Source organism: Carassius gibelio, chromosome A3 (assembly GCF_023724105.1).
Source record: "Carassius gibelio isolate Cgi1373 ecotype wild population from Czech Republic chromosome A3, carGib1.2-hapl.c, whole genome shotgun sequence".
NCBI lineage: Eukaryota > Metazoa > Chordata > Actinopteri > Cypriniformes > Cyprinidae > Carassius > Carassius gibelio.
This window is the reverse complement of record NC_068373.1, coordinates 32,673,549-32,687,565: the sequence shown is the minus strand read 5'-3', so window position 1 is coordinate 32,687,565 and position 14,017 is coordinate 32,673,549. Positions and strand designations below refer to the sequence as shown.

General features: G+C 41.3%; 1 protein-coding gene across 7 annotated transcripts in view; it reads right to left on the bottom strand.

Annotated features, from left to right (window-relative positions):
- LOC127956263 (uncharacterized) overlaps window positions 1-14,017 on the bottom strand; it is a 142,401-nt gene that overhangs the window by 23,903 nt on the left and 104,481 nt on the right. The window contains exon 3 of one of the 7 annotated variants that reach the window (XM_052554113.1): window positions 13,633-13,932. The exons of 5 other annotated variants lie outside the window; for them this stretch is intronic. In XM_052554113.1, the coding sequence (XP_052410073.1) occupies window positions 13,633-13,932 (300 nt within the window). The remainder of the gene's footprint in view (window positions 1-13,632; window positions 13,933-14,017) is intronic. One more of the 7 variants, XM_052554136.1, reaches the window with a different exon arrangement.

The following is a 14,017-nucleotide window of genomic DNA, read 5'->3' as shown; positions in this document are numbered from 1 at the left end:
TCCAGAGATCACAGCATGTTATCAAGATGATGCCGCTCAAATACATATGCATGTGGATATGGCAAAAATCAATAAATGAAATAAAACAGAATATAATCCTCTCCTGATGTGACTTTAACTCCCCATGAATTACTGTAGCCTCTATGTTTACTAAGTGTTGTATATAAAGTTTTTAAATATTTGAACTTGAAATATGGCAATAAAAGCATTTTTGCAGCTTGAACGAATGAATGAATGAACGAATGAATGAATGAATGAATGACTGAATGAATGAACAAATGAACTAACGAACGAACAAACGAATGAACGAACGAACGATTGAATGAATGAAGTGGATGAGACTGAAAGAAACTGAAGAAATCCTGCTCCAGACCAGGTCAGGTTCACAGGGTAACTTTAGTAATTTACCGAGAGGTTTAGTTTAGTTTTTTATTGTAACCAATAACCCCGAGTTTCTCTTTTCTGGAGTTTCCATCAAAACCCGCTTTCTGAAATAGACCCCAGTAGAGTTTAACTAGAAAAATACAGCATCAGCATTCAACATGCAAATGGACAAATGAGCTGGCATTCTGGCCAGGAAAAAGGAGAATGACAGAGTCTAAAGTGACTTGACTCAATCCTGTATATTCACAATAATGTGAACTTTTAGTCCTTCCTGAAGACTTCATGCAGTCACACACCTCAGGCCATCAAATACACACACCCATTGTTTCTCACTCAGACACACACACCACCTATAGGACAATTTACACATTTAGATAATCTTTAAAACTATTAAACCAAAGTTCAAATTCCATCTTGACTTATCACATTCCTTCCTGTTTAATATGGGTTTAAACTTATATAGCAATGTGTAATGTTGTAAAAGTTTAGACATTCTACGTATATTTCAATTGATAACAAGTCTTATGTCAAGAAAATCAAAGATTTTTCAAAGCATTTCATTCCCCGTTAGATTTGTGTGTGCCTATACACGTTTTAATAGATATAGCAAAGCCAGAAGTTAATATTAACAACATAAAATACATATTAAAGGAGTAAGGCTACTAAAGTAAGTGTGAGTGGCTTATTAAAATAAAATAAAGCACTTTTTTCCAACAAGGACTTTTAAAAAAGAAAAATTGTATACGTTAACCTAATTTTAAAGTAAAAACATCAGTCTAATGATAAAACCAGGTAGAATGTTTTCATCAAATAAGAACTGATGTGTTTTTATTAAAAACGTTAATTTGTTTAAATCTTTTAACATACATTTAAATCTCTGCGGCCTCCGTTATTAGGGAGGTGTTAGGGGGAAATGTTAGTGGGTGTTTTTTATTCATTTTTCATATTTTTATTCAATGCTTTGAACATTAACACAAAGGCATACATTTCAGGTAAATTTACAAATATGGTCTGAGATTACCCTCCGTACATCATAAAACTAAATAAATGTAAAATAAATCAAATAAAACAACACTGAAGAAAAAAAAAATATATAAAGATAAAGATAAAGAAAAAATAGGGTAGTAACAGATTTTCACATTAAGAAACCAAAGTCCTCTAAAGAAGAATACAAAAATCTTGCTTTGGGACTTTTCATTCCTTTTAACGTCTCCAAATACATCACAAATTCCTCTTTAAACACCCCTAAACAGGTGTCCAAGCAGCTGTCATTAATCTTTTTTTTTTTAAATAACCCACCCAGGGCCGCTGCTCTTCACGCTTTAAAAATGGTATATGTGAGGATTTCCAGTCAGGATTTAGACCGTATCATAGTACTGATACTGCGCTCCTTAGAGTTACAAATGATCTGCTCTTATCATCTGATCGTGGGTGTATCTCTCTATTAGTTTTATTGGATCTTAGTGCTGCGTTTGACACAATTGACCACAGCATTCTTTTGCATAGACTTGAACACTTTGTTGGCATTAATGGAAGTGTATTAGAATAGGTTTAAATCGTACTTATATGACCGCCGTCAGTTCGTAGCAGTGAATGAAGATGTATCATATCGATCACAAGTGCAGTATGGAGTACCTCAAGGCTCAGTACTAGGGCCGCTGCTCTTCACGCTTTATATGTTACCCTTGGGAGATATCATCAGGAAACATGGTGTTAGCTTTCACTGTTATGCTGATGATACTCAGCTCTATATTTCTTCGCGGCCCGGTGAAACACACCAATTTGAAAAACTAATGTAATGCATAGTCGATATAAAAAACTGGATGACGAGTAATTTCTTACTGCTAAATTTGGAAAAAAACAGAGTTTTTTTTTTTTCAATTTTGATAATACCTAGAATATCAAAATCAACTGCGGGCAGCAGATCCTTTTCCTATTTGGCGCCTAAACTCTGGAATAACCTACCTAACATTGTTCGGGAGGCAGACACACTCTTGCAGTTTAAATCTAGATTAAAGACCCATCTCTTTAACCTGGCATACACATAACATACTAATATGCTTTTAATATCCAAATCCGTTAAAGGATTTTTAGGCTGCATTAATTAGGTAAACCGGAACCGGAAACACTTCACATAACACCCAATGTACTTGCTACATCATTAGAAGAATGGCATCTACGCTAATATTTGTCTGTTTCTCTCTTGTTCCGAGGTCACCGTAGCCACCAGATCCAGTCTGTGTCCAGATCAGAGGGTCACTGCAGTCACCCGGATCCAGGACGTATCCAGACCAGATGGTGGATCAGCACCTAGAAAGGACCTCTACTGCCCTGAAAGACAGCGGAGACCAGGACAACTAGAGCCCCAGATACAGATCCCCTGTAAAGACCTTGTCTCAGAGGAGCACCAGGACAAGACCACAGGAAACAGATGATTCTTCTGCACAATCTGACTTTGCTGCAGCCTGGAATTGAACTACTGGTTTCGTCTGGTCAGAGGAGAACTGACCCCCCAACTGAGCCTGGTTTCTCCCAAGGTTTTTTTCTCCATTCTGTCACCGATGGAGTTTCGGTTCCTTGCCGCTGTCGCCTCTGGCTTGCTTAGTTGGGGTCACTTCATCTACAGCGATATCATTGACTTGATTGCAAATAAATGCACAGACACTATTTAACTGAACAGAGATGACATAACTGAATTCAATGATGAACTGCCTTTAACTATCATTCTGCATTATTGAGACACTGTTTTCCTAATGAATGTTGTTCAGTTGCTTTGATGCAATGTATTTTGTCTAAAGCGCTATATAAATAAAGGTGGACCCTGGATCCTCTCTCATCTAATAGCTTGCAGTAAAAAAGCTTATTACAGCTAAAGTTATTCAGCCAAGAAATATGTAAAAACACTCATTTGAAACTTTTAAACTGTAAAAAAAAGACACAAATAAGTATTCAGCAAATATTTAAAGAACACATCCTGAATCTACATTTGTGCAGGCCTGACATAAAAACATGTTGCAGCATGATGTAGGTGGAAAGAAATCATTCATATAATTTTCATAAGTAAGGATTTAATATTATATTTATGTATTCAGTACAGTATGGAACACTGGAAAATATCCTTCAAAACTGTATGCAAATATCCATAAATTCATATAGATGAAGATATATCTTGCAATAATCTGGCCTGTTGTTTGTAGAGTATTTTATTCTATTATTGTATTAATCTCTATTTCCTCTGGCTGCTGCGAGTCCCTCCTCTCTGCAAAATAATTGAACACAAAAGCTGAGCTCTCATGAGTGAAGATTGTTGCAGATCAATGTGAACCATCTGAAAAACTCACCAGCTCTTCTTGCACAGATGATCTGAAGAAGAATCACAGTAGGAGCAGCAAACACTGCAAACTCAACAATAATCAAAATCACTGCAGGAAAGATGGACAAATGAACAGAATGAAGACTTTGTGAATGAAATCAAAAGAAAAAAAATGATGATCAGTTCTTCAGATTGAATGTTTCAGCATTACTGAAATGGGGTACATCTGAATAATGATCCAGCAGAACTACAGATTTCAGTTTCTGCCAGATCTGTGATCATGTCTGTTAGTTCAGTTCAAACATAATGAACATAGAAACAAAACATCTTAATACTCATCACAAACATGATAAATATGTGCCAGACTTGTGTGAACTATATGCACTCCTAGAAGAGACAACAAGACACTCTTCTTCTGCTCGTACTCCAAGACTCCTCAAATGATCAAGAAGCACGTCTCAATGAGAATCTGGATACTCTGGAGCTGCACACAAGGCCAGCGCCTTGAAAAGTAATTTATACTGAGATGTTCATACGTTTTTTCCCCCAGAGTTGAGAAAAAAGTGTTTTTTGGTGTTTTTATTTATTTTATTTTATTTTTTAGACAGCAAAATGTAACACCAATTTCTCTCTCACACACATATGACTGATAGATTCTACAAAACAGTTTATTTACAAGTGAGATGAGTGACAATGATATGATGAGCATGAATGGAATCAATCCCAGAGCTCTGGAGGGTTAAACGGGGGAAACATCAACAGGGAATCTTGGGTGATCTAAGGGCACAGAAAGAACAGGTTAGGAGTGCATGGTCGCCCACCAGTGCAGGTAGTAAACTGTAGACCGGACACCAGAGTACCGAGTTCAAGATGCCTTTATCCTGGTGAGTAATTACTGAGTCCAGTTGATCAGTACCCCTGTTATTGGGAACGGTGATGATTGGGGTGGCTGTGATGGAGAGTTCCTGACATTACCCCCTCCTCCAGGGGCGGCTCCTGAAACCCTGATGCATTGATGAGGGTGACCACGGCCTCTGGGTGCGGGATGATCAGGATGTCGATGAAACTCTTCAAGAAGCACGGGGTCTAGAATGTCACCCCTGGCCACCCAGGAACTTTCCACTGGCCTGTACCCGTCCCAGTCAACAAGGTATTCCAACTGGGCACCCTGTTGCCACGAGTTAAGGATTTCCTTCATTTGTTAGATGGATGGCTGTTCTAGGATTTGCAGAGGAGAGGGTTTCTGAGGTCCGGGGCTCCTGCAGTGGAGGGTTTTGTGATATGTGAGTGATATGTGGAATAAATGGGGAATGCGGTACCTGGGGTGGTAATTGGAGCCTATAGGTGACATCATTGATATGCCTCTCGACCGTAAACGGGTCAATGTGACGGAGATGCAGATCCATTGTTGTCAACCAGACATTATCCACTGGATGGTAAACTGGAGTGGCAGCACATCGAACATCAGTAAAGGCCTTGTGTCTCCGTATGGTGCACAGAAGGTGGAAGTGAGCGGAGTACCACAGTCTCTCGCTCACTCTAAACCAGTAGTCCAAAGCTGGAACATCCAAAGTTTCACCTGTCCAATAGAACAAAGGGGGTTGGTAACCGAGCATGCACTAGAAAGGTGCGAGGCCAGTGGTACCTCAAAGTGAGTTCTGTGCTTACTCATTCCAGGGAAAGAAACGGTTCCATCTATCCTGGTCATCTTGGCAGTATGCCCAGAGGTACCATCCGAGTTCTTGGATCTTTCGCTCAGTCTGGCTGTTAGTCTGCGGATGGTACCCAGAAGATAAGTTGACCATAACTTCTAGGAGTTGGAAGGCTTTCCATACCCAGGATATGAATTGTGGATCCTGGTCTGACACAATATCTTCTGGAAGGCCAAAGATGCGGAAGACATGATTGTAGAGATGTTCGGCAGTTTCGAGGGCAGTTGGTAATCCTGGTAGGGATTCATTCGCAGGCTTTTGAGAATCTATCCACAACAACCAAGATGCATATGTTACCTTCAGAGTTGGACAGGTCAGTGATCAAGTCAATTCCCAGATGGGATCAGGGTCTTCGAGGAACAGGTAGGGGTACCAATTTGCTGCCAGGAGCTGATGTCTCAAGTCTCAAGTCTCAAGTCTCATTTATTTATATAGCCCCTTCAACTACAAGGTAGACCAAAGGACTGTACATCTAAAAGCAAGGAAACTGCAAAAAAAAAAACAAAATATAGAATGACAAAGTCAAGAATTAAAAGAAACAGAATACAAATACGTTTTCACACGAGTTTTAAAAACATCAACTGACGGTGCAGATCTTATATCAGGAGGAAGAGCATTCCACAGCCTAGGTCCAACGACTGAGAAAGCTCGATCCCCTTTAGTTTTAAGACGAGTTCTTGGAACAACGAGCAGTAAACAATTAAAGGACCTTTGAGATCTACCAGAATTCATAAGCACCAAATCCTTAATATATTCCGGAGCCAACTCGTGAACAGCTTTAAAAACATATAACAAAACCTTATACTGTATACGATATTTCACAGGGAGCCAATGAAGCCTTTCCAGAACAGGTGTAATATGCTCCCTTTTCTTAATACCAGTCAAGAGCCTCGCTGCAGCGTTTTGAACCAGCTGCAATCTTGATATGAGAGATTGACTGATTCCTACATATAGAGCATTACAGTAATCCAAACGTGTAGAGATGAATGCGTGAATCACTGTTTCCAGATCAGGAACAGACAAAAAAGATTTCATTTTCGCAATAGTCCTTAACTGATAAAAACAATTTTTTACCACATTTTTAACCTGATGGTCAAACATAAGAGCAGAGTAAAAAATTACACCTAAATTTCTTATTTTAGGCTGAACTTATGTTTCCCATATACCTAGAAAATCGGCTAAACCACTGTCATCCTTTTTCATCCCAAACACCATGACTTCAGACTTGCTGGCATTTAACTGCAAGCAGTTTTGTTGTAACCAACTGGTCACCTCCTTTAAACAAGCAACCAGCGATAAATTAGGGCTTGATCCTCCAGCTCCAATCGGTAAATAAATCTGAATGTCATCGGCATATAGGTGATAAGATATACCATATTTCTTAAAAATTTGGCCTAGAGGAAGCAAAAACAGAGAAAAGAGAAGAGGTCCCAGAATTGAACCCTGAGGTACTCCACAATCCAGAGAAACTGACCTGGAGGAAAAATCCCCAACCCTCACAGAAATTGAACGTCCCCTTAAATATGAGGAAAACCATTTTAAAACCGTCCCTCTCAACCCTACAACGTGTTCCAAACGACTAATAAGGATATCGTGATCAATTAGATCAAAAGCTGCACTAAGATCCAACATAATTAAAGCCCCAGTATTTCCCGAGTCTGCAATAAGTAATAACTCATTTGAGACTCGCAATAAAGCTGATTCAGTATGTCCTGCCCGAAAACCAGACTGAAAGACATCTAACACCTCGTTTTTAGCCAAAAAAGAGTTTAACTGAGATAAAACTACCTTTTCCAAAATTTTTGAGATATAAGGCAGCTTTGAAATTGGCCGATAATTATTAAAATCCAACGGGTCAAGAGTAGTCTTTTTAAGAAGGGGCTGAATAACCGCCTGCTTAAAACTTAAAGGAAAAGTGCCTGTATAAAGACTGCAATTAACAATAGCAGTAATACAAGGGCCAGTATAATCGAATGTCGCAGCCAACAAATCAAAAGGCAAAACATCCCAATTAGCAGCAGGGCGTTTCAACTTACCAATAATAAGACTAATATCCTTAACTGAAACCAAATCAAATTTATCAAACGTGCTGACGTTTTTTAAAATGTCTCCTGTCAAGCCATTCCAGTCATGAAAACCAGATCTAATTGTATTAACTTTGTCTAAAAAGACATTTAAAAACTTCTCACAACACTCAGTGGATGGTGGTATTGAGACAGTATTTGAGTTTAAAAATCTATTAATAGATTGAAACAAAATTTTAGGTGATTTTGAATGCTGTGATATAATTTTAGAAAAAAAAGGCTGTTTTAGCATCCTTTACAGCCTTCTGATATCGCATACGTAAATCACGTAAAATCTGTTGTGAGATCATAAGTTTATCCTTTTTCCAAGTCCGTTCTGCTCGCCTACACTGCTGTCTAAGATCCCGAGTTTGATCATTTAACCACGGCTGATGATTAAACTTACTATGCTTGCTCTTATAAGGAGCAATAGAGTCTAAAACTCCAGAACACACAGTATTAAAAGCCATAAGTAACTCATCTGGATCTGCCGTAATAGCTACAGACTCAAGCCATGATACATCAGAAAGAGTAATAAAAATATCACCAAATGCCTGAGGTGTAGACTGAGTGATTGTACGGGAGCATATATAAGAAGACTGATGCTCCACCCTCTCAATTTGCACATTTACATTAAAAGTAACAGGCAAATGATCTGAAATACAGGCATCATTAACAACAACATCACAGATAGACAGACCTAAAGAAAAAACAAGGTCCAAAGTATGTCCCTTTTCATGTGTGGGACCGAATACATGTTGTATAAAATTAAATGAGTCCATCAGATCAGAAAACTCCTTCTCCAAAGGCTTCCCAGGGCAGCAAATATGAATGTTAAAATCCCCAACAAGTAAAATATGATCAGACAATAATAAAATAGTGGATAAGAACTCAGAAAATTCCTGAATAAAAACTTGACTATACTTTGGAGGTCGATAAACAACAACTCCCAAAACAAACTCAAGTATTAATAACTGAACCTCAAAGCTCGAGTAACAAGCGGTCGATAATCGATGACATTTATACTGCCGCTTACAAACAGTAGCTAACCCCCCCCCACGACCCATCAGTCTCGGGGTATCAATTAACATAAAGTCAGGTGGACAAATTTCCTCACAAGGACTACACTCATCCCGATTTATCCATGTCTCTGTTATAAATAGGAAGTCCAAGACATTATGCAATATAAAATAATTTAAGATGAATGTCTTGTTTGAAATCGAGCGCGCATTTACAAGCGACATCTGTAAAGTCTGTCCAACTATGGGGGCCGCTGTAGTAAGGCCCGACTTTACCTTCTTAAGACCGATCAAGTTACTCAAATCTGCACCTCTGACATGTGATGAAAGCTTTGCATCCTGATAAAACCGCAGCACTGACGAACCTCCATCCGGATACACTGGCAACAAATGAGAACACCGCCAACCCCGAAGATCCACAGCACAATCCATAATGCCGTCAACTGTTGCAAACTGCACAACAGAAAAAGACCTATGCAAGAATCTCTGCTTCACGTGAGCACCTGCACGTCTCCCTCGTCGTCGGCGCCGCTTTTTCCTGCAGCACGTACATCCATCCAAAGGACGCTGTAAATACGATGGCAGCGTGTGATAGGAAAAGGCCCACTTGTTTGCACTGCTTATCGACAAGTCCTCAACATGCGAACGAATCTGAAACAGGGTAGTATAGTCGTAAACCCACAGTGACTGGCAAGGACAAAATAAAACATTTAAGAAGACATAAAAAACAAACAAACTAAAAAGCATAGAGGAGCGACGGCAAGCCACAACACTGATCGGCGCCATCTAGGAAACGTGATGTGGAGTGGAAGACATGCCACAGACTGAGCAACTGCGGACATCCCTGGACATACTGGGCCACCAGTATCGATCTTGGAGTACCTCAAGGGTCCTTTGGCTGGCTGGATGTCCAGAGCCCAGTATACTGTGAACTGAGCCCAGAAGGGATTGCCTTGCACTTGCGGGTTCCAGGGTGTTAAGAGATTGTGAAATTAAATCTGGTGAAGAACAGGGCCCAACAAGTTTGCCGAGGATTCAGTCTAAGGGCTTCACAGATATATTGTAGATTGCGAGGCCTCAAGCCTCCATCATTCTTGCCCACGAAGCAGCCGGTGAGCTGGATGTTTGGATGATTTCTTGCCTGAGGGCCTCCTTGATGTAATCCTTTATAGACTTGCACTCCGGGATGGACAGTGGATATACTCCACCCTTATTGAGTTTAGCATCAGGCAGCAGGTCGATGGCACAGTCTCATGGCCTGTGAGGTGGTAAGTGGGTGGCTGCCTGCTTGATGAACACATCCTGGAATGCCACATAATCAGGTGGGATCATTGGAGCAACATCACGCTCAGGGCTCTCGACAAGGGTGGAAGCCACTTGACACCCTGGAGAACAGAGAACTGGAAAAGGAAGATACAATGTTGATGGCAGAACTGACCGGAGAGTGTAATGTGAGAGATGATGCTGACCCTCAGAGGACCTCAGATGATGCTAACCCTGAATCAAAAAACAGAACTAACAATTATTACTAAATGTGTGACTGAATCATATAAAAACTTAATTAATAATATTGATAGTTCATCGTCTAGCTGACTACGTCTTGTATTATTATTATTATTTTTATTTTTTCTAAAATCCTGTCAAATGTGCACAAACTACTAGCTACTACTAAATATTGTAGAAACATAATTTTCTGTAAAGTTGCTTTGTAACGATTTGATTTGTAAAAAGCGCTATACAAATAAACTTGAATTTAATTGAATTGAATCAGGAATGGATGAAGCACTGAATGCTGACCGGAGGAGGTAGCCCAGGTTCCTGCAACAGATCGACAGGTGTGGGTGACTAGGGATCCTTATGGTTGAATTTTGTAGGTCTGGTCTTCTGTCATGAACCACTATGGAGGCAGAGGGTTTAGTGCAAGTAAATGGTTTATTTACAAGTGAGAGGACTGACAATGATATGATGAGCATGAATGAAATCAATCCCAGAGCTTTGGAGGGTTAGATGGTAGACTGGACACCGGAGTACTGAGTTCGAGGTGTCTTTAACCTGGTGAGTGATTACTGGGTGCAGGTGCAGGTGATCAGTACTCCAGTGATTGCCATTATGCTTGATGTAAGTAAGGTGCAGGTGATGATTGGGGTGACAAAAAGTTTCTGACAAAAAGGGGCTTCTTCCTTATTTATAAGGAAAATATAATTTGTTTAACTTGACTCCCAGATATAACCTTATATGAAATCAACTGAAAATAAAAGACGTAAAAAAATCTCAAAATCTGATTAAACATCTCCACAGATAGCTTCACCAGCTTCACTCATTACTGACCAGACTGACTTTATGTCTGTCAGATGAAGATCTTATTGAGAATTACAGAGATTTAGATGCTGATGATTTATTGGAAATAATATTTGTTCTTACAATATTGAGACAGTAGTGTTTTCAGAGCGGAGATCTCACAGTTGAATTTTGGAAACATGTTTCTGCTGTGTGTGGGACTCAGTAGAGCAGAGATAATCTCTGAACCCAGATTAGACATGATGGCTTGGGGGGGGGGGGGGTAGGTTCAGGGGTGAAGTAGGATCCAGGGGGGTGGGGGGTGGTTAGGTTTAGGGATGAAGTAGGATCCAAGGGGAGGAGATGGGTAGGTTTAGGGGTGAAGTATGATCCAGGCGGAGGAGATGGGTAGGTTTAGGGGTGAAGTAGGGTCCAAGGGGAGAAGATGGGTAGGTTTAGGGGTGAAGTAGGATCCAAGGGGAGGAGATGGGTAGTTTCAGGGGTGAAGTAGGATCCAAGGGGAGGAGATGGGTAGGTTCAGGGATAAGTAGGATCCAAGGGGAGGAGATTGGTAGGTTCAGCGGTGAAGTAGGATCCAGGGGTAGGAGATGGGTAGGTTCAGGGTTGAAGTAGGATCCAGGGGTAGGAGATGGGTAGGTTTAGGGGTGAAGTATGATCCAGGCGGAGGAGATGGGTAGGTTTAGGGGTGAAGTAGGGTCCAAGGGGAGAAGATGGGTAGGTTTAGGGGTGAAGTAGGATCCAAGGGGAGAAGATGGGTAGGTTCAGGGGTGAAGTAGGATCCAAGGGGAGGAGATGGGTAGGTTCAGGGGTGAAGTAGGATCCAAGGGGAGGAGATTGGTAGGTTCAGCGGTGAAGTAGGATCCAGGGGTAGGAGATGGGTAGGTTCAGGGGTGAAGTAGGATCCAAGAGGAGGAAATGGGTAGGTTCAGGGGTGAAGTATGATCCAGGGGGAGGAGATGGGTTGGTTCAGGGGTGAAGTATGATCCAGGGGGAGGAGATGGGTTGGTTCAGGGGTGAAGTAGGATCCAAGAGGAGGAAATAGGTAGGTTCAGGGGTGAAGTATGATCCAGGGGGAGGAGATGGGTTGGTTCAGGGGTGAAGTATGATCCAGGGGGAGGAGATGGGTTGGTTCAGGGGTGAAGTATGATCCAGGGGGAGGAGATGGGTTGGTTCAGGGGTGAATTAGGATCCAGGCGGTGGAGATGGGTAGGTTCAGGGGTGAAGTAGCATCCAAGAGGAGGAAATGGGTAGGTTCAGGGGTGAAGTATGATCCAGGCGGAGGAGATGGGTTGGTTCAGGGGTGAAGTATGATCCAGGGGGAGGAGATGGGTTGGTTCAGGGGTGAATTAGGATCCAGGCGGTGGAGATGGGTAGGTTCAGGGGTGAAGTAGGATCCAAGAGGAGGAAATGGGTATGTTCAGGGGTGAAGTATGATCCAGGGGGAGGAGATGGGTTGGTTCAGGGGTGAAGTATGATCCAGGGGGAGGAGATGGGTTGGTTCAGGGGTGAAGTAGGATCCAAGAGGAGGAAATTTGTAGGTTCAGGGGTGAAGTAGGATCCTGGGGGAGGAGATGGGTAGTTTCAAGGGTGAAGTATGATCCATGGGGAGGAGATGGGTTGGTTCAGGGGTGAATTAGGATCCAAGAGGAGGAAATGGGTAGGTTCAGGGGTGAAGTAGGATCCAAGAGGAGGAAATTTGTAGGTTCAGCGGTGAAGTAGGATCCAGGGGTAGGAGATGGGTAGGTTCAGGGGTGAAGTAGGATCCAAGAGGAGGAAATGGGTAGGTTCAGGGGTGAAGTATGATCCAGGGGGAGGAGATGGGTAGATTCAGGGGTGAAATAGGATCCAGGGGGAGGAGATGGGTTGGTTCAGGGGTGAATTAGGATCCAAGAGGAGGAAATGGGTAGGTTCAGGGGTAAAGTAGGATCCAGGGGGAGGTGATGGGTAGGTTTAGGGGTGAAGAAGGATCCAGGGGGAGGAGATGGGTAGGTTTAGGGGTAAAGTATGATCCAGGGTGAGGAGATGGGTAGGTTTAGGGGTGAAGTAGGATCCAGAGGGAGGAGATGGGTAGGTTTGGGGATATGTAAAGTGGTAGGAGTTGGATTTTGAGTTGGAATTGGTGCACAAGCTGTAGATACTATGCACCAATGTGTACTTACATTTTGGTTACATAATATATAAACATCTAGTTACTATGTAAGTACACAGGTAATAGGAACAATATAAAGTGGGACCAAAAACGGTAATGTAAAGATCAGCAGAATTTAGCAGATATACAAAGGTACATTTCTGGAATCATTTAAAAATGCTGTAGTGTGTTTGCTCATTGACTATGAACACAAACGTCTTTACTTTTACTGTAGAATTTTTTAAGTTAGCTCCTGACACAATCTCACTGTAGGCACAAAATCAAATTGTCTGACAGCATCAGTGTGTTAATGTCTCTCACACTCTTTTGAGCTCGGAATGAACCAGCAAATAAACCATTTCTCAAACTGATAGTGAACAGTTAGTGATTCCTTTTACTCCATCTCTTAATGTCTTCAGAGAGGAATTCATTATATCTAGAGACTGATTTAAGAAGAAAACAGTATCTGAGAGCCGCTGTAAAGCACTGGTGTGATGAAGACAGTGATGATGTACCTTTAATTGTGTGTGTGTTTGTAGTTGAAGGATCCTGAGAGTGTGTGCTGTGGACTGGAATCACTGATGTTGTTGAACCAGCTTCAGCTGTGAAGGGTCAATATTAGTTCAGCTTAGATTATGACAACTATAGATTATGACAACTGTATTAGTATTATGTTAGCACATCTAACAGACAGATTGATGAGATGTTTTCTCACCTGAACTCTTGACAGTGTATGTGACTGAGGTCTTGACTTGATCTCTGTGAGTAACTTCACATCTCCACTCTCTGTTGTGATCTTCATTCAGGAGTGTTTTATTCAGAGAGATGATACAGGGATCTGATGAGGATGATATCTGATATCTGGAGTCTGATTTAACACCAGCCTGATTCACCCAGAACAGATCAATTCTCTCAGAACGGATCCAATCATCACAAGATACTCGAGGATATGAATACAGCCGACAGAAGAGAGTCACAGAGAGACCTGAACTGATCTCAGTCTGTGAGGATGAGACTGAAACACAGAATAACACACACATCACACACTCTTCAATCATCATCAGAGATTAAATCAATAATTTACCCTTTTTAAATTGACC